At 34.8% G+C, this 26,183-nt stretch overlaps 1 protein-coding gene across 1 annotated transcript in view; it reads left to right on the forward strand.

Moving 5' to 3' along the window:
* Window positions 1–2,490: 2,490 nt before the first annotated feature.
* The window catches only part of TMEM67 (transmembrane protein 67), an 87,635-nt gene continuing 63,942 nt past the window's right edge, over window positions 2,491–26,183 (forward strand). Inside the window, exons 1-6 of the mRNA XM_037803184.1 lie at window positions 2,491–2,728; window positions 4,710–4,798; window positions 6,461–6,554; window positions 14,580–14,679; window positions 16,190–16,259; window positions 16,353–16,427. Coding sequence (XP_037659112.1) covers window positions 2,503–2,728; window positions 4,710–4,798; window positions 6,461–6,554; window positions 14,580–14,679; window positions 16,190–16,259; window positions 16,353–16,427 — 654 coding nt within the window. The 5' untranslated portion in view covers window positions 2,491–2,502. The remainder of the gene's footprint in view (window positions 2,729–4,709; window positions 4,799–6,460; window positions 6,555–14,579; window positions 14,680–16,189; window positions 16,260–16,352; window positions 16,428–26,183) is intronic.

Genomic DNA, 26,183 nt, shown 5'->3' on the forward strand with positions numbered 1-26,183 from the left:
TGCTGTCTATCCTCTCTGAACCCCATTCTTTCACTTTCTTTGGTACACTTCTTCCTAAGCTGTCATTAAAACATATTCTCCTACTCTCTCACCCACTTTCATGTATAACTCTTTGATATCTTCGCTGGATAATACCATACATATCTCTAAGCCTGATAAAAGGAGATAATTGTACTACCTGCTCATAGGGTTGCTAAGAAGATTGAAATGGTGCATGAAAGAAGTTTAGCATAGTACATGGCATAGAAAAAGCATTTGCTTTCCTGACTAGAGAGACAAAGAAAACAACTGTGGTTCAACTCCTTACTGTCTTATATTCCAGTGCTGTATAGTATAAGGCAGTCATATAGCAACTAAGAGGGAAGAGCCAAGAGAACTGCCAAGAGATGATTATCTGACATCATTGAAGGAACACTTGCAGCCACTTAATTCCAGACTTTTTATGTTTTTGTTTAAGCCATTCTGAACTGGCTTAAAATATCTTGTCTTGTATTAGTTGTAGCAAAAATATCCCTAATGATACAGTCCCACCTTATGCTTAATAGTTTTAGCTAATATTCTTTTCTGCCATACTTGTAGGCCATTTGTAGAGATGAACCCATGGTATCTACAGTTAATCTCATAGTTAACTGTGTTTGTCTATTTCAAATCCTTCTGCTAAAGATAAGCTTTCTATTTAGCTCTTGAGGGCAGTTTTGGTAGGTGAAGTGCCCATAGTCTTAAACAATCATAGTGCCACTGTCTGTGGTATATAAACACCATATCACCTCATTAGCTAAAGAATATAGATTTTTCCCACATGTTGAACATGCCAAAATATGCCTTTATTCCACAAAGAAACCGCTTAATACAGTGAAAATATAGGGTTTTGAGTTGGCCAAATAGAGATAAATTCTTGTTTCACCACTTCCTGAAACAGTGAGACAAGTTACTTAACTTTTTTGATCTTCACTTTCCCTTTTTGTAAAATGGGGGTAGTTCTCCCTCAAAGTGTTGTTATGAATCATTAAGATTAATGGTATCAGGGCCTAGCAAAGTGCACAGTGTGGGTCATCAATAAATAGGAGCTCATTTATTGCCTTAATTATATAGAAGGCAAAGAGTAAATTTTAGTGCCCTAATCCCTTCCACAAAACTTACTACATAATGTACTTCATCAAGGAAGACTAGATTTAAAACTCACCCACAGGAAGCTTTTGCAGGTTCATCCCAACTATTCTGACCATACCTTTTCTGAATCCCCATTAATGTTTATATGGTCACATATTTTTTTAAAAAAATTATATTCAGATAAGTGAAATTAGGCACTCAAATAACACAGTAATTTCTCAAAATATTTTAGACTTCTTTAGAAACAGCTTTTCTCTTAAAACATATACCTGCTGTGTCATAGCTATTGTGACTGCATAAATGCTGGTCTTTTGAGGAAGACCACATGGGAAAAAAGTAGGCCTAATGGTGGCTAATGGTTAAAGGTATTCAGCTTACTTAGAAGCATTTTCCACATGAATTGAGAATCCTTAACTAGTGACAAATCATCATTTTTATGAAACTTCTTTTTTTAAAAAAAGCCAAAAGTCACTGGTGGTTACTACTGATGGATAAGGTGGCTTAAAAATATGCCAGGGTCATTTACTGGAGAGGAGAGACAAAATATAACAAATTAAAAGCAACCAAAAAAACGAGATTTAACTATAAAGAAATTAGTTTTTCTTTTGTTACTCATGAACTGGCTCTGAAGGTAATTCCAAAATATTTGGGGCTTAACAGCCTCCAAGGGTGACTACTTTGAAAGACAACATTCATGTATGTTTATTTCTTTTTAAAAATTAGGTTCTTTTTTATTTATTAACAAGTAATGTAAAGATGATCTCCATTATTTACATGATTTCCTATTCTTAAAGGGAGTAGAAACACAAACGTCTGGCAGGAAAGATTTTTTTTTTTAGTGCTTGATACATAGTAATCCTCCAATATTACATATTTTAAATCAGTGTTTTTCATACTTTTAAAATGCTAGCCAAAGTACCATATACATCTTGGAATGTCTTCTTTGACGTGAAAATAACTTAGTATGGATACAATCTGATGGAAATAAATTTAACAACATTATCGTGAAACAACTTACCCTTAGTTTCGTTTTTTGTGAAGCAATCAGATATTTTCTTTATGTGATGCAATCAGATATTTTTCTTTCCTGTGCTATTTCCAGATTCCCTAAATCGAATGAGAGCGTCCCAGAGTTTAAAACACATTATTTATTATAAATAGACCATTGAGCCCTTCAGGTTCCCGGGCAAGCCTGATTCTAACCCAAGGTTTCCCGGACCCGCCAGCTTCCCGCGGGTTTGGTAACCTAGCAACCAGGCCCCGCAGGCAGACAGATCCGAAATCCCGGGCTGGGATGGGGGTGTGCCAGGGAAGTTGTCCAATCAGCAGCAGCGGACTCGTCGCAGAGGCTGATGGGGTGTGGGAAAGTGGACAGTAGCTGGCGTCGGCACCATGGCGACGGGCGGTGGTGGGGCTGGGTTGGCGATGGCGGCTTGCTTCTCTTTGTCCTCCGCCGCTGTGACTGCGTTCTTCCTTTTGGTCCTTCCGTGCGTCTCGAAAGCCCAGACCTTCTCCTTCCCTTTCCAGCAGCCGGATACTTGCGGCCACAATCAGTACTTCGATACCTCCGCGCTTTCCTGTGTCTCGTGTGGAGCCAACCAGAGGCAGGATGCCCGAGGTGAGTGAGACCCTTTGGAATGGGCTCCGGCAAAGTAACCCTTCCTCCTTGGGGCTGTCCCTAGTCTCCCGGCGTCGCAGAAACGCCTTTTTTGTCTGCGGGAGGAATAAGTCAGAAAGGTTAACCGCCGACGGCTGAGGGAACCGTTTCCTTGGAGAATCGCAGTTTGGACATAATGAATTTGGGGAACCCTGAGTTCGCTACCGCGTAAACAGTTCTAGGTATTCATTTTTCAGCACCAATGCCTCATTCATCTTCCAGAGATCTTTAGGTAGCACCTGGAAAGCAGCCGGGAGAGAAGAAAAGAAAGAGAAAAGGTAAGATGCAGAGGAGTAGGTGACAAGAAAGGTTTGGCAAGAGATACAAATTTTGCAGTTGTAAACTTTGATAGCCCTATTATCTTACTTTTCAAATCCCAGAAACTTAGGGCTGGTAGGGACTGCAAACATGATGAGATCCAGTCTCCCCAATTTGCAGATAAGGAAATTGAAGACCTCCTCAAAAGGTCGTAATATCTTCTGTGTCACCTTAAATTGGAGAATGGAAGAACTCCTGTCTATTTGTCCTCAGTCTGGAACTACATATTTCCACTATATAGTGTGTCCCCAATACAGATTTCGTTAGGATTTAGCCCTTTCTCTTGTTGAATAATGTTAGTTGCTCTTTAAATCTCTTTAGATTAGGCACTTCATTTTTTTTCCCCTGAAACTTCTATCATTTGGTCTTAATTCTCCTCATTGACACTGCTCAGTAAGTCTTCTTCCGTATTCTAAATTCCAAGATATTTTCAATCTCGATTTGGTCACCCATGGTATTAAGATGATACTTTTACCATCTTCAAATTTGATATGTCTTTATTTGGATCATTGAACAAGACAGGTCAGGATGCTCAAGTGAGTAAGTATGAATGAGAAAGCATTTCAGAGACTCTGTAAGTGTAAGGTATTAGCTTATAATTATAAATCCAGATTTTGTATGCCTTATACTACATAGACTCTTCTCGGTGCTGTTTCCACTTACTGCCGTTAGACGATGGTACACCTACCTGTCCAGCAAGTTGAATAGTGTTTATCTTGTAATGTTTACTACATGTCCGGGTTGAACAAAACAGTGATTTATTTGAATCAAGGTAACTTTCCTGATAAGGTTTTGTTTTGACAAAGTAAATTTGAATTCACTGAATATATGTTTATGGTTGGGTGACATAGAAATGTAAAATTACCCACAGAAGTTAATCAGTAGTTTTATTAGTAGTTTAATTATGCTGGTCCTTAAAATGGTAGCAAATACAACTCACTGTGGGACAGACAATATCAAAGCCCTTTACATATAATAATTAATTTAATAACTCATTTTAACCCTTTGAGGTAGGTTCTGTTACTACCCCATTTTACCAGAGAAGAAGCTGAGGCATGGAGAAATTAAGTAGCATAACCAAGATTTGAACCTAAGCAGTATGTTCCTGGATTTGAACCCAGGCAGTATTGGCTTCAGCATCTTGCTCTTTGGTTTTTTGTTTTGTTTTTCATTTTTTTTATTGTGGAATACAACGTATTTACATAAAAGTGATAACTTTCAAAGTGTGATTTAACAAGTAGGTAGAGAGCAAATTTTAAGTTTCAGTTATTTCCTTATTGTAAAATATAGAGTATATACAGAAAGGTGATAACAATGCACAATTTAATGAGTAGCTGTAGAGCACGTTTCAAAGGAATGTTATGGGTTACAGTTCCACAATTGCAGTTATTTCCTTATTGTGAAATATAACATATATGCAGAAAGATGATAACTTTCAAAGTACTTTTTAATAAGTAGTTATATAGGAAATTTCAAACAATGTTATCAGTTACAGTACCATAGTTCAGTGTCTTGCTCTTAACCACCATACTGCTTCTCAAGATATTAGGAATTATTAAAAGTTGCCCTATCTTGGAGTTTTACTTCTAATTACTAAAGGCAAAAATGACTCTTTCCTCTTCAGGAACTTCATGTGTGTGTCTACCAGGATTTCAGATGATCTCTAATAATGGAGGATCTACCATTATTTGTGAAAAGTGCCCAGAAAACATGGTATGGAGTTATATTTTAAAATAATTTTATTGTAAAAAAATGGTAAAGTAATTCATTTTTAAACTGCAATTAATCTTTACTATTTCCCTGCAAACTTCAAAAATACTTAACTTTATTTTTACTAGAGTAAATTTGAGGAGATCAGGGAAATTTTATGCAAACTTGGAGAAAACTGAAATATATTTCTTTACTTTTTTAATCTGAAATCCAGACAACCACAAAGCTGTTAAAAATTCTTTGCTTATTTTCCCCATAGAGTAAGTTATAAAGATAAAAAAGTGAATGACACAATATAAAAGCTAATATAAAGGCTTTCATCATATAAGCAATTTGGTTTGGGAGGAGTTCCTTTGTTTGATACAGATTCAGTACACCCCTTAGACCTACTTTGTCAATAGTTTTATATAATAATGTTCACAATGGTATCAAAAGTGTGATAAGTTCATGAAATGCCAGTTGCATGAATATATAGGTTAAATAATGTCCATTGCTGTTTTGTTAGTAATTTCATTATTTCTAATTCTTTAGTATATTAGAAGTGTTTAGAATATTAGTAAATTAATGGTTTCTATATCTAATAGTTCTCAATTAACAAAGTATATTTTCCAGTCATTTTGGATAAAGAGGAGTCTGTGTGCGTCAGTTTTGCATTTTACAGGAGTGTTTGTTCTGATTGCCCATATAGAAAACATTTTAATATAAAGTTACCAGTTTTCCTAACTTATAGTTTGTACATACAAGTCTGATTGTCATTTTGATATTTGTTTTGTATTTTTGGAAATAACTGACCCTATATTACCAACGATGAAGAGTTGCTAATATGAAATTGTGCCAAATCTGATTTATTTTTCAGTGACATTATTAAGTTACCATAATTTTAAAAATAATCCATATAAATGTGTTGTCAAGTATAGTAACATTTCTTGGTATATCCACTTTTTCAACAACAAAAAATTATTTGTGGCATTCTTTTGTTTTACTCTATTAACTTTGGTTACATAGCTATTTGTAATATAATTATTGTATTTTACCTCAGGAGTTTGCTAGACCGTGTAATATAGTAAGCCCAATTTTGTATGATGTCACATTTTATTTAAAAAAAAAAAAAGCTTTACTTGTACAAAGTATTAGCGGATAGAAGGAAATATTCTCAGGAATTAATTTTTAATAACTCAAGGCATAATTTATGTACCCTAAAATTCACCCATTTTGAATTATAAATTACTTTTTGAAAGGTCATGTACTTGGAAAAAAAGCTAATGCATTTGACAAAACTAGAATAGTTATTTTATAACAGATAAGACTAAACTATTAGTTGGCTAGTCATTGAATAAATCCTGTTGAGGTTTGTTCTTTTATCTTTGTAAATAGAAAAATTTAATGATGAAATTAATCATGAAGATGAGGATTCATTTGAACTAAAAATTATGAAGAAGAAAGAATTTTTATCCAGAACTAATCTTTTAGTAGCAGGCAGTATGTAGTAGTAATGTATGGCTTAAGTTTGGAATATAAGCATAAATTGGCTATCCAGGGAATTTTTATGTAGCTAATTATGTAGGATTTATTTGAATATCCACTGCAAATTGAACACTTTTGTGGCTTTTTGAAGTTATTCATCAGTTAAGAAGGAGAGAATAATTTATTTTTAATTTAATTTAGAAAGGTGTTACTGAAGATGGCTGGAACTGCATCTCTTGCCCTTATGGTTTAACTGAACAAGGAAAATGCCAGTGTCCCCCTGACCATATTTTAGGTAAGAAATAGATTCTTTATGAAATAGTAGTGATAAATCTTCATTTGTGTTTGTTTTTGATAAAAGACATTAATTGAAATTGCTTGCTGATTACTTAACAATATTTTTTATTGTTGTCCAAAATCAAGAGGCATTGGGAAATAATGTAATGTTTGTTTACTTTTTTAATCTGTTTAAATTAAAAGATAAAATAATTTATTTGACTAAAAACTCTGCCTGATTAAAAAATTTTTAATAATGTAGGGATAGATTAATACTTCTTTAACATGATAAAATATGTTTCAACCCAAAAGCCAACATGATACTTAGTAGGGAAAAATGATAAAAATTCCTATTAATATCAGGAGAGGAAAAAGATATAAACTATGTACTTAGATAAGAGAAAGAAATATTACATAACCATGGGAAAGGAGAAGGTAGAAGATGTTATTTGCAGATGATTTGATTATATATTTAGAAAACCTCAGACTAAAGGTTCCTGGATACAAAGTTAATATTTAAAAAATAGCCCTCCTATAAACAAGCAACAATCATTTATAAAATGTGATGGAAGAAAAGATTTCATCGAGAGTAGCAACAACAACAACATATACCTAGGTATAAACTAAGTATTGCATAAAAATATGCAAGGTAAGTTAATTGAAGAAAACCTTAGAAAGCTACTGAGGGATGCTAAAGTATGTTTCAATAAGTGAAAACACCTCATATTCTTTAGAAGGGAAGATTAAATATCATAAAGATGTCAACTCTATCAATTTCAGTCTGTAAGTTTAAAGGAACCCTAATAAATTATACCAGAATCTTGTTTTGTTTGTTCGTTTGTTGGTTTGTTTATTTGTTTTGGTGACTACACAAACTGATTCTGAAAGTTTTTTGGAAAAATATATGAAAAAAACAAGAAAATCCTGAAAAAGGAAATAATATAATAGCAAGAATATTATAAAGCTACTAATAACATGTCTAGCTGGCACACACAAACTGATGGAATTTAAAGCAAAGAATCAAAAATAGATCAATCCATATGGGAATTTGGTATATGATAAAAATGATTAATAAATTGTACTGGGAAAATATTTAAGTTGGATTTCTATCTTATTCTTTAAATAAATATAGATTCCAAGTGAATAAAATACTTAAGTATTAAACATTAATCCATGAAAGTTCTTAAATCCATGTTTTAAAGAAAACCTAGGAAAACTTTTTATAGTCTTGGTATGGAATAGTCCTTTCTAAGTATGACTAAAACCCCAGAAGCTATAGGTGGAAATTTTTGTAAGTTTTACTACAGACTCATAAAGAAAATTCCACATGACAAAAAAGTCATAAACAATACCCAAATCAAACTATAGACTAGAGAAAAATTTATAATGTATACAACAGGCAGGAGGCTAAGGAAAGCTCCTATAAAGAAATAAGAGCAAAATGAATAACCAGTTTTTTGAATGGCCAAAAAACATGAAAAAAGTTCACAGAAAAAAATATTTAAACCTGTCAAAATGCTCAACCATTCTCACAGTAAGGAAAATGTGAGTTAATGCTAAATGAGATTTCATTTTTAACCTATTAGATTTCATTTTCAAACTGTGAACTTTGACAGTGTGTTTACAGGGATTCAGAGAAACAGACATTCATATATTTATTAGGGGATTATAAATTGGTCCATCCTGTATGGAGAGCAAATTGACAGTGTTTATCAGAATTTGAAACACAGATGGATCATCTCTGCCCAGCAAGCCCTCTTCTATGAATTTCTTGTTCTGATAATACTTAAATATATGCCTGAAAAAGTTTGCATATTTTTTATTATAGCATGATTCCTAAGAGAAAAGATTAGAAACAATGTAAACTAGTCTGTCAAGAAAGGATTGATCAAATCAACTATGGTACATCCATATACCAGTATAGGATGCAGCCATGGAAGAGTAATGAGGCAGCTCTGAAAGTATTGCTATGGAAAGAAATCCAAGATTTATCGTTAAGTGAAAAAAAGCAAGGTATAGAACAGTGTGTTCATTCATCTACAAATATTTATTTATCAGCAGTTTTGTGTATTTGGTATGCTACCTTTTTAAAAAAGGTGATATATATGTATATGTGCTTGTATATGCATAGCCTATTTCTGAAAGTATTCATAAAAAACTGGTAATAATGGTTGCCTCCAGGGCAGAGAAGCAGTGGATGAATTTACCTCTTAGCACTAGGCTTAAGAATATGAGACCCTTGACTTGCCTAGGGAACCTTCACTTGACTGATAAATATTTAAGCAATTGTAAAGTTAAATTTGTACTATAATTTATCCATTGATTTTTAATAGTTTAATGAGCTCTATTGCCTCTCTTGAAAAAATGAAGTTATTCTCACAGTATTTGGGGGGTGGGGTGTTTTCTTAGGGATGGAGCTAATGAAAAATTTCAGGAGCTTGATGGTAATTTGAAATTTTTTTCATTTTATGATATGCTATTTCTTAAATTTAAGGATTATAGGAAGAGGAAGGTAAATCAGATTTAATTTTAAAGAATAAAAACAATTAAGGACAAATATGTTGGCATTTATTTAAAGTAGTGCTATCCAAAAGAAATATAAGCCACATATGTAATTTAAAATTTTCTTGTAGACACATGAAAAAGAAACAAGCAAAATTACTTTTAATATATATTTTATTTAAGGCAATAATACCCAAAAATATTATCATTTTAACATGTAAGGTATATAAAAGTTAACAAGGTATTTTCATTCTTTTTCTTACTAAGTCTTTGAAATCTCAGTTTGGGCTAACCACATTTGAAGTGCTCAGTAGCCACAAAAGGACAGTGCAGGTTTAAAGAAATGCAGTTATATCAAGAGAAAAATACATACAAGTACACTTGGTATCAGCTATGTGTGTATGAATTATTGTTTACCTTCTAAATTCTTTATTCCCTACATGTCAGACATGCTGTAAATACATCTGTGGGTCAGAAGCAAGGGGAAGCAGCATTTTCTTTGCGGCTTTTTCTAAACTGTGGCCTCTTACATTTGATGGCATCTTTGAAAAACATAGCATTTCCCTAGTTTAGAGGCTACTATTACATGAAAGCTCTCCATGTTGCCTCTTAGAGCCGCTTTGGGCTTGTGTTGTTAATTTCTTCTGTGGGTTTGTAAAAGGGGTTTGTGGAGATTGGTGAAGTGGACAGAAAGAGGCTTCATCTTTGCTTTTTGCACAGCTTCTCCCAATACTTCCCAATTTCTGTTATAGGAGGAAAATGCCTAGGTAATCAGGTAAATAATTTTTTTAAAACGGTGAGTGCATATCATTAAAAACTATAAAATATTTCATGAAGCTGTAATATGATAAGTAAAAGTCTATACTCCCTACCCATTTAATTTTCCTGAATTTACCTAGGTTAATTGTTTCTTCTCTCTTTCCCCCCAAAATTCAATGTATATGCAAATACAGTATATTTTAGAGCTAGTTCCTTAATTGCACATATAGATTTACTGCTTAAATTATGTATGTATATTTTAACATCAACCTCAAAAATTTACTTTTTAAAATCAAAGTAATACATGCATATCATTAGAACTTTAAATATTAAAAAAAAAAAGTCTATAATGGAAAGTAATACTCCTTTCCTTTCTACCGTCACTCCCAATTCCTCTCTTCACATATCACCACGATTAAGTTCTTTCTATATTTTTCCAGAAAAAATGCTTTCGAATTTATATGTATCTCCATATCCTTGCAGATTTTTGCAGGTGTCATCATACTTATTCATTCACAAGTATTTGATGATAAAAAATAAAGTGAATTTTTAAACCAACTTGACCAAAGAGGGTATGCTTGATGTCAGGGGCAGTAGCTAGCTCCAGTTCAGCTTCAGCCAATTGCCGTATATATCAACATGAGTCCCATGAAATTAAATTTTCCCATTTTTAAAGGAGATGCCAGAAATTCTGATTTATTTAATGTGAAAATTCTTGGTTTTAAATTTTACTTGTTTTTTTTAAAAAGGTTTGTTCAGCACATGTTGTGTGCCAAGTACTGTTCTAACCTCTGGAATAGTGGTCAGTCAAACTCCCAAGGAACATGCATTCTAGTGGCAAGAGAAAGACTGTAAACAAATAAATAGTTTTATGTCAGGGGGTAAGTGCTATGAAAAAAAATTAAAGGGAAGAGAGAGTAGAATATTATTTTACATGAATGATCATGGATGGCGTCTCAGGAATGGTGACATCTGAGCAAAGACTTAAAGGAAGCAAAGCCATGTAGAAGACTGGGGAACATCATTCAAGGGAATAGCAAGTGCGAAGGTCTGTTCCAAGGATAGCAAGTATACTTGTGTCTGAAGCAAAGGAGGAGGAAAGCAGAAATAGATGGGTCTGAAAAGTTGAGGGTAATGGAATGCAGATCATGTAAGGCCTTATGCAGACTATGGTAATGACCTTGGAAATTACTCTGGGTGAGATGAAGGGCTATTGGAAGGCTTTAAGCGGAGGAAGGACATGATCTCACTTAGGTTTTAAAATACTCTAACTTCTGCATCAAGGGGTCCAGTTAAAAAAGTGTTGCAAAAGTTTAAGTGACAGTGCTTGGGCCAGGGTGGTAGTTGTAGAGAGAATAATTCAACATCTGGATATATTTTGGAGAGTTGACAGGATTTACAGATTTTTTAATATTTGATTTTATTATTTTTTTTATTGTGGAGGATGAAAAGGAAAGAGAAGATGCTAAGAACTGGGGCCTAAGTAAATGGTCAAATGGAATTGCCATTAACTGAGATGGGGATGATTGTAGAAGGAACAAGTTGTTTACCTCTACTTTTGTTAAAATTGTATTTTACCACCTGGCAAAAACTTAAAACTTCATGGATAAGTTCTCTTTGACCATTTTCCCCAATGCCTGATTCTCTCGTTATGGTTCCCTCAACCCCAAAGCTATTGTTATCATTTGGGGATGCATGTGTGTGTGTTCTTCCAGAAATTTTTTGTTGTTCTTAACATACAAATGTACATACATAGCCACAGAAAATAAATAAGTGTTTTCACACCAAAAATATCCTTTTATAGCTTACTCTTTTTAGTTAACAGTATATTAGTCCATCTACATCTACCTCATTCTTTTTCATCTCCTCTACGGTATTTCATAGCATGGATATATCACCTTTCTGTTATTTAAAATAATTCACTTGATTTTCTAAGAAATAATGTTTCAATAAATACTGTTGTTCCAGTTTGCTAATGCTGCTGTTAAGCAAAAACCAGAAATGGATTGGCTTACATAAAGGGGGTTTATTTCTTTACAAACTTACAGTCTGAAGGCAATGAAAATGTCCAAATTAAGGCATCAACACTAGTATACCTTCACCGAAGGAAGGCCAGTGGCATCTGGAAAACCTGTGTTAGCTGGGAAGGCACGTGGCTGGCATCTGCTGTTTCCAGATTGTGTTCCAGCTCCTCTCAGTTCCTGTGCCTTCTTCAAAATGTTGTTCTTGGGGAGTTTTGTCCTCTCTTAACTTCTCAGGAGCAAACACCAGGCTAACGTCTCCAAAGTATCAGCAAAAGTCTACTTTCAGTGGCTGTCTTCAAAATCTCTCTCTCAGCTGCTCTCCAAAATGTCACCCTCAGCTGCTTTGAGGTTCTTTTGTTTCTGAGTTCTTTTATAGGGCTCCAGTGATTAAATCAAGACCCACCCTGAATGGGCAGGGCCCACATCTGCATGGAAATAATTTAATCAAACATTTCACCCACAGTTGATTGAGTCACATCTCCATGGAAACAGTCAACCAAAGGATACCAACCTAATCAACACTAATACATCTGCCCCCACAAAATTATATTAAAGAACATGGCCTTTTGGGGTACATAATACATCCAAACTGGAACATTCATTATACCTGCCTCCTTATACAAATAGGCAAGTATTTCTGTAGGTTAGCTATTGAGAAATGAAACTGTAGTGTTGTAGGGTATGTGCATTTAAAATTTTAGTAGATACTACTTTCCAAGTTGCAGAACAAAACTCATCAGCTGTCTATGAAAATAATTGCTTCCCTGTATTCTTCCTGATACTTGATATAATCAAACTTCTTAATTTTTTTCCAATTTGACACATTAAAAATTACATCACATGAAATTCCATTTATTTCTTTGTGAATGAGGTAATTATTTTTTCTTAACATTTATTAGAAATTTCTGATTATTTTCTTAAGATAAATTATTGGAAGCACATTTGAAGGATTAAAGGATATGAACTTTTTAAAGTTTGGGGCTTGTGTACAAGTTACTTCTCCAAAAAGGTTGTACCTTATTAGTAATATGAGATTCCTATTTCTTTGAATCCTTGCCAACAGTAATTTTCTTTTAAAAAAACTTAATTTGCTGTGCAAAAACATTGATCTTATTTTTATATGCGTATCTTTGAATACTAGTGAAGTTGGCATTATTTCATAGATTATTTAATATGTTTATTTTGACCATTACATGTCTTCTTTTGTGAGTTGTCAATTTATATTCTTTATTTTTCTGTTGTGATGTTCAAAACCTACATTGCTATTGATTAAAGTGAAACCACTTTTTTAATAGGTTGATAAACTTAACTGATTTTATGAAGCATTTGTATGAAGGACTTTTCAGGTTCTCTGAAAACACAGATATATTATGCCTGAATCAACCAATTTCTGAAGGGTTGAAGAAAATGACTATCCGTCATTAACTGGTAGACATGGCAGTTATAGTAGATTAGATGTCATTCATTGTGTTGTCCTTACATGTATGTAAGGACATTTTTTTTAAAATTCAGTTTTATTAAGAAATATTCCCATACCATACAGTCATCTATGGTGTACAATCAACTGTTCACAGTACCATCTTACAGTTGTACATTCATCACCCCAATCTATTTTTGAACATTTTCCTTACAACAGAAAGAATCAGAATCACAATAAAAAAATTAAAAACAAACAAACAAACAAAAAAACCCCACTCAGATTACCCCACCCATCCCACCCTATTTTTCATTTAGATTTTGTCCCCATTTTTCTACTGGATAAAGGGAGTGCGATCCACAGGGTTTTCACAGTCACACTTACTGTCACCCATTGTAAGCTACATTGTTATACAGTCATCTTCAAGAGGCAAGGCTAGTAGGTTGGAGTTTGGTAGTTTCAGGTATTTACTTCTAGCTATTCCAATATATTAAAACCTAAAAAGTGTTAACTGTATGGTGCTTAAGAATGTCCATGAGAGTGACTTCTCAACTTCATTTGAAGTCTCTCACAGCCACTGAAGCTTTGTTTCATTTCATTTTGCAAACCCCTTTTGGTCAAGATGTTCTCATGATGCCGGGTCCAGATGCATCCCCGGGAGTCATATCCTGTGTTGCCAGGGAGATTTACACCCCTGGGAGTCAGGTCCCTCACTGGGGGGAGGGCAGCAAGGTCACCCGCCAAGGTGGCTTAGTTAGAGAGAGAGGGCCACATCTAACAAAGAGACACTCAGGGGGAGACTCTCAGGCACAATTATAAACAGGGTTAGCCTTTCCTTGCAGCAACAGGCTTCATAGGGGCCAGCCCCAAGACAGAGGGCTCAGCACATCAAGCCGTCAGTCCCCAATGTTTGTGAGAACATCCGCAACAACCCAGGTGAGGAAGTCCAATACCTCTGCATTCTCCCCCAGCTCTTCAGGGGGGCCCCGAATATGTATTTTTATTCTCCACCCAAATTACTTTAGGATGTGTTGCTATTTCATTCTAATCTATGCAGACCTACCATAGCTCACTTCTTATTCAAAGTTTGTAAGAACATTTTTGAGGAAAAAATACTATGATTTGGAAATCAGTTTCTGTATGTTTTTACGTGTGAATAGGGAAGGTTCACTTTTCCACAGCTTATTATCAAGGTGCTTGACATGTTTTTTATGCATAGAAAATGTTTTAATAATTGTTAGAATAATAATTATAAGTGGATTTTCTTAAACATTTTCTAAGTATATAAAAGGTTGTATGTTGATTACGAGTTACATCTTAATTGTGTTTCTGAATTGTTTAGTGGAAAGAAATGTTAACGGAACATTGTTGTCTCGCGCAACTTGTGAGCTCTGTGACGGAAATGAAAGGTCTTTTACAATAGCGAATGCTTTAGGAAACAGGTGAGCAGTATGGTGGGAGCTGATATCATTACTATCATCATATATTCATGCAGAATATTTACCTTTTTAAAGTATTTTCCTATTGTATCCAGTGACCCATTGAAGGATAGAAGTAGACTTTAACAGCTAAGGAAGCTGGGGCCCAGAGCATAAGACAGAATAAGCTGCAAATCGTGGCTCAGCCTCTTATTTGTTGTTTGATCTTGGATAGCTCAGTAAGTCACTGGTCTCCTTGTCGTTAAAATGGGGCTATTCCACCTACCTCATAGGCTGTGATAGACTTGGAAATACATTTGTAAAATTCCTAGTATAATTCTACATAGTAAGTGCTCAGTGAACAGTAACTGTTTTTGTCTGTTATATAGTTTGTACATAAACTATAATATATAGTATATAGTAGTAACTCCTGTTTGTAGCAGACTTACTGGTGTGTCACGTACTGTGCTAAAGCCTTTATATATCATATACTGTTGCATAGAAAGTATATATTAATGAGTAACAGTTAAAATTGTAAATATCCCAGGTACCCTGATTTATGGTTGTATTCTTTGTCACTTCCTCCTCCCCCTTTATTCACAAACACGTGCATATCACACACACACGTACACCCATCTAAGTCAAGCCCCTTATCCCTGTTTCAGCTCCTTCAATATTTCTAGAGGCCCATCTGATGACTTCCCTCTAAGCACAACTCTCTTTTAAATTCCCAAGTTAAAAATAGAAGTACTTGAGCAGCTTCTCTTGGGGATACTTAGTGTGGGATCATCTTTTCTCTCAGCCTAACCTAGATTGCAGTATCCAAATACTGACTATTGTGCTGATCCCCGAATTTTGCCCCTGTAATTCCTCCCTGAGCCTGGTTTGTGAGTTCTGTGTCATACCCCAATCCCTACTCCTACCTGCTCTATGTTGCGAGTGATGAAAACCCACATAAGCCAGCAGTATTCCCCCTAGTCCAGTACCCGACCTCCCTCTGTCTCATTTATTAATAAAATATATGAAGTATTTTCCTAAAATAAACAAAGATCAGTGAATAGATTTTAAAAATGTGGTTTGTAGTTTTGGTGAGGGGATAGTTAGATGTATCTTTTAAGCTTATGTTACCCTTTTGCTGTGTGGCAGATAAAATAAGGAAGGTATATATGATATAAACTAATGATCAAAAGTGATTGGATTTCATTCAGATGAGCTTGTTGGGCCCTTTGTTGATTAAGTAACTTAACCATCATTTTGCTATTCAGTGTTATTCATCTTATATATTCCATTTGGTTTCAAAAAGAATATTCCCCCATTAATGGTTAATTTTATTTCATTATACCTTGCCTTATAGCACAGAGTGGCATGGAACTATTCAAACCAGTGTTAATGTTTTACATTTGTTGAATTAATTTAAGTAATTGTTTAGCTGAGTCAAATTATTCTACTCCAGCATTTAGGAAGACAAGTTCTTGATTAAATTAGATTTAGAATACTTTGATATTTTAAAAATTATTTTTGTTATATTGAACAGGTGTATCCGATGTGAACCAACGTTCGTTAATACCAGCAGGTCCTGTGCATGTTCGCAACCTAACATTTTAGTAAGGCTAATCAAGTTGATAAAGTGTATATTTTTTCATCAAATTGCTTATACCTTTCCATAAACTGGATTTTTTCCTTATTTATTTATGAAGACAGGTGGATTATGTTTCAGCAGCACAGGAAATTTTCCTCCAAATGTAATTTCAACTACACGTTATGGAGAGCTTGTGAGTATGTTTCAGTTTTTCTGTTCCATTGTTAAAGATCTTTCTTCATTTCTTCCTTTGGTATTTATTTTGGGACTAAAATAACAAACATTTATGTGTAAATCACTTTAAAACAGGAATTGTCAATCTAAGAAACAGACTAACAACTCAGCATTTTAATTTATAAGCAAAGTACTCTTTTCTATACCTTTGCTTATTCTGCTTTCAATGAATCACAGATGTTTAAGTGGAAAAGGTCCTATGTAGGTCCTATAAAGATGCAGTGTAAAATAGTTGAGTACCAGATACTCTAGATTTTAATTTCAGACTTTCCAGTTGTTAGTTTTGTATCCTCAGTCTTTGAGAAAATTACTAACATTTCTCAAGTGCAGTTCTATTGTCTGTAAAATTGGACATAAAAATAATAATACCCATCTAACAGTGCCTGTACATGGTAAGCATTGGATAAATGCTAAAATAGAGGTATACACAGGGAGCTCTGAGATCATAAAAAATTGGCTCAGTAACATAGCTATAACAAGATGCATGTCTTCTTGAGCATTTTTCCCCAGTGTTGGATTCTAATCTACTTCTGTACACGATTATCAAATTCACAGGCTTTTACTTTTCATTTTTTTCTTTTTAAAATAATTTAAGTTGAAGTAATTTTGCCAAAAGTCCCAACAATATCTCTTTTTCCTATCTGCTCCAGGATCCCCTATCATTTAGAGGTCACGTCCCTTCATTTTTCTCCAACCTGGAATACTTCCTCATTCCTTCCCTGTTTTTCATCTCCTTGACTGTTTTGAAGAGTATAGGCCTTACAGTCTGTAGAACGACCCTCAGCTTGGGTCTTTTCCAGTGTTTTCTCAAACCAGACCCAAAGCATGCTTGGAAAATAACAACGAAAAATATTTTGTGTTCTTCTCAGTTCATTGCATCACCTCAGGGGCACGTCATGTCCACCTATCCCACTGCTGGTAATGTTTACTTTGATCACCTACCATAAAGTCACATGTTGTTGGGAAATGTTCTAAGTTTATGCTAATTTCCTCCTTCTTATTAAACATCTGCTTATTAGCTTTAGTCTTTATTTATGACTCCATCTTTGCCAGCATCTCTATGATAGTTGCTAGATGTTGGTTTTTCATTTTCATTATTCCTTCCTCATTTATTAATTGGCTTTCTGCTGTAAGGAAGAACTTTTCTTCCTTATTTATTTATTTATTTATTATCTGTATGGATTCATGGATTCTTATTTTATTCAATGGGTTATAATCTAATACGCTCATTATTTGTTTTGATGTTCAGGTTATCCTGGATTTTGCCAGTGGAAACCCCTTCAAGTTGGCTTGTGTGTCTTTTTGACCTGTTCCCATCACTGTTTGACCATTTCCTTATTTTCTGGCAAAAGGTTTTCCAGGCTCATTTTGTAGTTTTCCCACCTTAGCCCTGGATCAGCCATTTCTCTAATGAGCTCTGGAGGATAATATTAAGGAAACCCAGATCTGCACATTTAGTATGCCCCCTGAGCAGACATAGCTGGAAAATGTATACATGCACTCTTATATACATATACAAATTTGTAACTATTTCTTTATCTGTGTACATAGATATTAAAATAAATTAGTTCATACAAATACTTTCAATTCCAAAGGAATGCCTCAGGGTTTTTCCTAACCTTTCCTCTTCAGTAAACACATTTCATGCAGTTAAACATCCCAGTCCTGAACACTGATGCTTTCCTAAGGACAAGTTTTGAATCCCTGACTTTAAGTCATTTTACAATTGGTGTTCAGTCTGGTTCTGTGTAGCAAGTGTAAACAAAATGTAGTTAAGATGGTATGACCAAGTTGGGCCTATCTTCAGCTTTGCAGGTGTAAGAACTCAGTATTTTAGATTCAATTGTAGGATAGGCAAGTTCTAGGGGACTGGTTTAAAGTAATTAAACACACAAGAAGTTGGATTTATACCAGAATGCATGTTTGTTTATTGATATTGAGAATGTAATTGCCAGCCAGACTGAAATACTTGTTTGCCTCAATAATATAGATTCTTTTTAATTGCAAAAGTCCGCTTAAGCTCATTATAGATCAGAATTTTTCTTGGGGAATGTAAAATTGGAATGTAATTAGTTTTTGTTTAGTTTATGATAGGCAACTAATCCTCTTCTAGGAATATACCTGCCAGTCAGTACAGAATCCTCCTAAATATTGTCCCCCTATATATGGCTTAGTGACTTGCTATTCCCTTTCCCAGAAGATAGTAATGGTGATCTAGAATCTTGGCTTTTTGTTTTCCCCAATTTTTTATTTTGAAATATTCCAACTTTGCAAATTGAAAGAATAACAGTGACCATGCATATGTTTTTTACCTAGGTTGACCAATTATTAATATTTTACCACATTTGCACACTCTGTATATGTGTGTCTGTCTATATGTGCATACACACAAATATGTATGCACACAGTTTTTTTCTGAGCCATTTTAAAATGAGAGAGACATGGAGACATTATAATATTTCACTCCTAAATACTTTAATGTGTTTCTCTGAAGAACAAGGGCATGTTCCTATATAACTACAAAGCATTACACCCAAGAAATTTAAAATTATTATGATGGAATTATCTGGTAGACAATCCATATTGAAATTACCCCAGTTGTTCCAATAGTGTCTTTTATTCCCTTTTGAATCTATGATCCAAGAAAGGATCTCATGTTGTAATTAATCTCTTCAGTCTCTCTTAATCTGGAACAGATACCTATGCCATATATTGGTTTGCTTTGTTTGAATTATTTATTTATTTATTTATTTTTTTACATTGGTTCTTTGGCAGAGTCAAAGCCAACTCTCTTATTGTGTCACAAAATGTGGATTTTTCTCATTGTTCTCTCATGATTAGATTTGGTAGTTGCTTTTTTGAAAGAACACTGTATAGGTGTCAAGTACTGCCCATTATATCATAACTAGGAGCACATAATGTGTCAGGTTATCCAGTTATTGGTTATGCTAAATTTGATCACTTGGTTATGGTGAAGTCTGTAACTTGGATCCACTGTGATTAGCAAGTTAGTTTGAGGTTTTACTTTGAGACTTCATTAATATCCATTTAGCATCCACTGATGAACCTTGCCCGAATCAGTTATCAAGTTGATCATTTCAAAATAGTGATTTCACAATTCTTTTATTCCTCTCCATTTATAAGCTAGTAACCTGTAAAGAGTGCTATCCTTTCTTCCATTCCTTTTTAAAAAAATTTTACCGTGAATTCATGTAGTCTATTTAGTGTGTTGTCGTATTTTATTGATACTATTCTTTCTTTTTCCAAGCTATTGCATTTTATTCAAGATTAGGGAATCAGGATGGGTGCCTGGTGTAGGAATACAAAAGGTTTCAGGAATAATCATAATATCATCCAGCTGCTCTTTGTGGAGCACTGACCGTGTGTCAGCACTCTGTAGGTGCCTTACAAATATCATGTATAATCTTCACAGAAACACTCAAAATAGGCATAGATAAGAAAACAGGGGCTCAGGAAAGTGAAATAATTTGTTTTCAGTTCACACAACTCATAAGTAGCCAGAAGGGAAACTCATTTTTAAAAAATGTCCTGTTTGGTGCTGTTTTGAAAAGATGACCTAGGAAAGACCATTTTAAGGGGGAGGAGAGAGACTGCAAGGCAGAAAAGACTCACAAAATAAAGGCCTCATGCAAGAAAGAGTAGGCGTATGACACAAGAGAACCACATACAGCAGTTTTCAATTTGGTACCGCAAAGGGGTTAGACAACCCATCTAGTGTCCCCACCTGATGCATCTTAATTTCTGATTTTGTAAATACTGGGCCCAGTTGGCAAGCATTTGTATACCATAGTCTTCTATCTCCAAAACATAATTTTTTTTCACATCATCCATGTCTAACATTACTCCTTGTATGATGTTGGTAAAAAACAAACAAACGAAAAAACAAACCTGTAGGAGCAGTGTAGGCCTTTATTTAGTAAGGAAAAAGATATATAAATAATTCATCCATAAATTGACATAGACTCACTTAGTGCTTTCCTTTAATCTTTAGTTTTAATTTGGCTTTAACCTTTAGTTTTAGGTTTAGGTATGCCTTCCAATGACTCTAATGACAGGGAAGCTATAAATGGATTTGAATTAAGTTCTTGCAAGAAGTAAATATCTGGCATAGAAAAGTGATTTCTTCGATACCAAGGGTGGAAAGAACAAATTAATGACTGTTTTAATAACTAAATATAATTAAAATGAATTGTCAGGTTTAAGTTTTAATACCTCAGAGATGCTGATATGGCTTGTTTCTGAAATGAGATTGCAGATTTAAAAAAAACAAAAACACCTGAATATGTTGAAGACTCTCCTAACCTCCTCCACTCCTTTTTTTTTTTTTTACATTTTTTATTGTGAAATATAACATATATACAGAAAAGTGATGACTTTCAAGTATGATTTAACAGTTAGCTAGAGAGAAAATTTCAAAGAATGTTATGGGTTACAGTTATTTCCTTGTTGTAAAGTATAATACGTATATATACTGAAAGGTGATATCTTTCAAAGTACAATTTAACAAGTAGCTGTAGAGCATCCGTCCACCATGTCAGTTATTTCCTTCTAGCTACTCTAGGACCCTGGAAACATATATATATAGATAGATAGATAGATATAGATACAGATATAGATATATATATATATATATCTGTATATATATCTATATATATATATATATCTGTATATATATATAAAGAGGCAGTATTCATAACCCTTACTTAAATCTTACCTTGTCTGTTGCTACCCCCTTGATCACTTTCTCAATCTTGAGGGATCTCTGGGCAGTGACCACCCTAACTTATTCATATTGAAAAGGGTGTCGACGTTGTGGGGAAGGGAGATGCATCTGGTTGATGTTTTTGAAGAGATGGTTGCCTTTGGATTTGGGGACTTATCTGGCATAGGGACACTCTGGAGGATTTAAGTTTCTGAGAGATAAAACCTAGTGAGTGAATCTTTTATGGAGTCTCAGATAGGGACCTAGATATTCTTTAGTATTTTTTGGGTCTACTGTTGATTAGGACTTGGCATGCTGTGGCCATTTGAAATATCTAGCTGGAGCTTGCATAAGAGAAACCTCCAGGAGAGCCCTCAACTCTATTTGAAATCGTTTAGCCACTGAAATCTTATTTTGTTACCTTTCTTTTCCCCCTTTTGGTCAAGGAGACATTCTCAATCCCTCAATGCCAGGGCCAGCTCATTCCTGGGAGTCATGCCTCACGTCGGAAGGGAGACAAACTCTCCTGGGAGTCATGTCCCACCTAGGGGGGAGGGTAATGAATTTATTTGCACAATTGGGCTTAGAGAGAGATAGGCCACATCTGAGCATCAAAAGAGGTTCTCTGGAGGTGTCTCTTAGGCGTAATTATAGGTAGGCTTAGCCTCCGCTTTATAGCCATAAATTTCACAAGAACAAGCCTCAAGATTGAGGATTTGACTTACTAAGTAGGGGGTTCCTAATTTCTCATAACATGTATTTTGTCCAAGATAAACCATCAGTGTCTCACATTGTATTCATTTAGTTGTACAACTATCACTCTCAATTTTAAACAATTATCATAACCCAAAACACTCCAAACCTCTTATCAACCCCTATTTTCCCCTAGTATTAGTGTGGTATTGGTAAGGTATTCCTATTGAATATAGCCTATAATATTCAATAGGTAGTTTTTTGCATATACCACACTGTTGTTAAAACTTTGTACCAGTATCATACCTTAGAAGTAGATCATTCAAGCACTTATTTTTATTTGTAGTGCTGATCTGTGGGATACATGCCTTTAAACAACCCCTTTCAATCATGTTCACCTTCAGTGCAACACTGATACTTAAAATCCCATTAATGAGCTATCTTCACCCCTGTCCATTCCCATACCTTTAAGTTTACTTTCATTAACATGTCTGTACATATTAGATTATCATTCCCCTTCACTAGATTCTGTCTATCTCTAGGTCCCCTTTATTCTAAATTAAAAGACACTGATTTTACATTGTTCAGGGAGTTCACATTAGTGGTAACATACAATATCTCTTTTTTTGTGTCTGGCTTATTTTACTCAGCACTGTGTCTTCAAGGTTCATCATGTTGTCATATGTTTCAGGACCCCGTTCCTTATCACTGCTGCATAATATTCCATCATATATATATACCACATTTTGTTGATCCACTCATCTATTAAAGGTCACTTAGATTGTTTCCATCTCTTGGCAACTGTAAACAATGCTGCTATAAATATTAGTATGCAAATGTCTGTTCATGTAACTGCTTTCAAATCTTCTGGGTATAAACCAAGTTGTGGAATTGCTCAATCATAGGGTAACTCAATATCTAGTTTTCTGAGGAACCAGAAAACTGTCTTCCATAGCAGCTGTACCATTGTACATTCCCACCATTAATGAATAAGTGCTCCAATTTTTCCACATCTTCTTCAACGTTTGTAGTTTCCTGTTTGTTTAATGGCAGCCATTCATATTGGTGTGAGATGATATCTCATTGTGGTTTTGATTTGCATCTCCTTAATAGCTAGTGAAGGTGAACATATTTTCTTGTGTGTTTCAGCCATTTGCATTACCTCTTTGGAAAAGTGTCTTTTCGTATCTTTTGCCCATTTTATAATTGGGCTGTTTGTACTATTATTGAGTTGAAGGATTTGTTTATATGTGCTGGATATCAGTCTCTTATCAGATATATGGTGTATTAGTTAGGGTTCTCTAGGGAAACATAATCAATGAGCGGTATCTACGAATATAAAATTTATAAAAGTGTCTCATGCAACTGTGGGTATGCATGAGTCCAAATTCTGTAGGGCAGGCAGCAAACTGGCAACTCCAATGAAGATGTTCAATGAACTCCCCAGGAAACGAACTGTCAACTTCGACAAACTCCTCAGGAATGCTTCGTTGGTCAGCCGAAGAAGAAGAAGAAGGTCTTATATCTGTCTTGCTTAAAGGTCTTCAGCTGATTGATTGGATTAAATCCAGCCAACTGCATTCCCTCATTGTGGAAGACATGCCCTTTGTTGACATCATCAGTCACAGCTGCAGCCAACTGACTGATGATTTAATAAACCCTTGGTTTATTAACCAGCCACAAATGTCCTCACAGCAACGGTTAGGCCAGTGCTAGCTTGACCAGACACCTGGGTACCATCATCTGGCCAAGTTGACACATGAACCTAACCATCACATATGGTTTACAAATATTTTCTCCCATTGCATTAGCTGCCTCTTCACCTTTTTGACAAATTCCTTTGAGGCACAGAAGCTTTTCATTTTGAGGAGTTCTCATTTATCTATTTTTTCTTCCATTGCTTGTGCTTTGGGTTTAAGGTCTAAGAAGCTACCTCCTACTACTAGGTCTTGAAGATATTATCTTCAAGGAGATATATTATCTTCTAGGAGTTTTGTGGTACTGTCTCTTATATTGAGGTCTTTGATTCTTGAGTTAGTTTTTTTAATGCACTTTTTTTATTGTGAACTTTAACATATATACATAACAGTGATAACTTTCAAAGTGCAATTTACCAAGCATTTAGAGAGCAAATTTCAAAGAATGTTGTGAGTTACAGTTCCACAATTTCAGTTATTTCCATTATTATAAATAATATGCATACAGAAAGGTGTTAACTTTCAAAGTACAGCTCAACAAGCAGTTATATAGGTAATTTCAAAAAATATTGTGGAATACTGTTAAAAAATTTCAGTTCTTTACTTATTGTGAAATATAGGATATATATAGAAATCTGAAAACTTGCAATGCACAATTCAGTGGATAGCTATAGAACAAATTTCAAAGAATGTTTTAGGTTACAGTACCACCATTTTCATTATTACCTTCTAGCTATTCTAATACCCTACCATCTAAAAATATATATATGTATATATTTATATACAGTTTCAGTATTTGTAATCCTTTGTTAAATCTTATCTTGTCTGTTGCTACCCCTTCCTCTCATTTAATCACTCTTGATCTTTAGGAGTGTCTAGACAGTGACCAGCCTAATTTGTTCATATTGAAAGGAGGTGTCGACAGTATGGGGAAGGGAGCTGCATCTGATTGCTGTTCTTAAAGAGGCTGTTGACTCTGGGTTTTAGGGATTTTCTGGCATAGGAACATTCTGGTGGATTTAAGTTTCTGAGAGATAAAACTTAGTGAGTGAGTCTTTTATAGAATCTAGGTATTTTGGAACTACTGTTGGTAAGGGCATGGCTTACTGGAGCCATTTGGAATAGCTAGCTGGAGCTTGCATAAGAGTAACCTCCAGGATAGCCTCTCAACTCTATTTGAGATCCCTTAGCCACTGTAACCTTATTTTGTTACCTTTCTTTCCCCCCCTTTTGGTCAAGTAGGCATTCTCAGTACCTTGCTGCCAGGGCCAGGCTCATTCCTGGGAGTCGTGTCCCATGTCACCAGAGAGATTCATTACCCTGGGAGTCACCGTTAATGAATTTATTTGCTGAGTTGGACTTAGAGAGACAAAGGCCACATCTGAGCAACAAAAGAGGTTCTCTGGAGTTGACTCTTAGGCATAATTATAGGAAGGCTTAGCCTCCCGTTTACATCCCTAAGTTTCACAAGAGCAAACCTCAAGATGGTCTGATTTATTAAGTAGCGGGTTCCTAATTTCACATATGTTCTGTTCCAAGATAAACCATCAGTTTCTCACATTATCTTCACTTAGTTGTGCAATCATCATCACTCTCAATTTTAAACAATTATCATAACATAAAACATTCCAGAGTATTTATCAGCCAGTAATTATTCATCACTATTATTAGTATAGTGCTGGTAAGATACTCCTAGTAAATATAGTCTACATCATATAATGGGTCTTTGTACCAGTGTCATACCTTAGAAGTATATTATGCTAGCACTTATTTATTTTTGTAGTGCTACTCTGTGGATTACATGCCTTTACACAACCACTTTTGAACCTTTTCACCTTCAGCGCAGCACTGATACTTATAATCTCGTTAGTGAACCATAACCACACCTGTCTATTCCCATACCATTAAGTTCATCCTCATTATCATATCTGTACATATTAGATTATCATTTCCCCTTCACTAGCTTCTGGATGTCTCTAGGTCCCCTATATTCTACATTATAAAACACTTAGTTTACATTGTTCATGTTAGTGGTAACATACAGTATCTCTCCTTTTCTGTCTGGCTTATTTCACTCAGCATTATGTCTTCAAAATTTCATCCATGTTTCAGGACCTTGTTTCTTCTTACTGCTGCATAGTATTCCATTGTATGTATATACCACATTTTGTTTATCCACTCATCTGTTGAAGGACATTTGGATTGTTTCCATCTCTTGGCAATTGTGAACAGTGCCACTGTGAACATCGGTGTGCAAATGTCTGTTCGTGTCACTGCTTTCAGATCTTCTGAGTATATACCAAGAAGTGAAATTGCTGGATCATAGGGTAACTTAATATCTAGTTTTCTGAGGAACCACCAAACTGTCTTCCACAGTGGCTGTTCCATTATGTATTCCTATCAGCAGTGAAATTGGAGTTCCAATTTCTCCACATCCTCTCCAGTATTTGTAGTTTCCTGTTTGTTTAATGGCAACCATTCTTATTAGTGTGAGATGATATCTCATTGTGGTCTTGATTTGCATCTCCCTAATAGCAAGTGAATATGAACATTTTTTTCATGTGTTTTTTAACCATTTGTATTTCCTCTTTTCGTATCTTTT

This window comes from Choloepus didactylus, chromosome 14, assembly GCF_015220235.1.
Source record: "Choloepus didactylus isolate mChoDid1 chromosome 14, mChoDid1.pri, whole genome shotgun sequence".
NCBI lineage: Eukaryota > Metazoa > Chordata > Mammalia > Pilosa > Megalonychidae > Choloepus > Choloepus didactylus.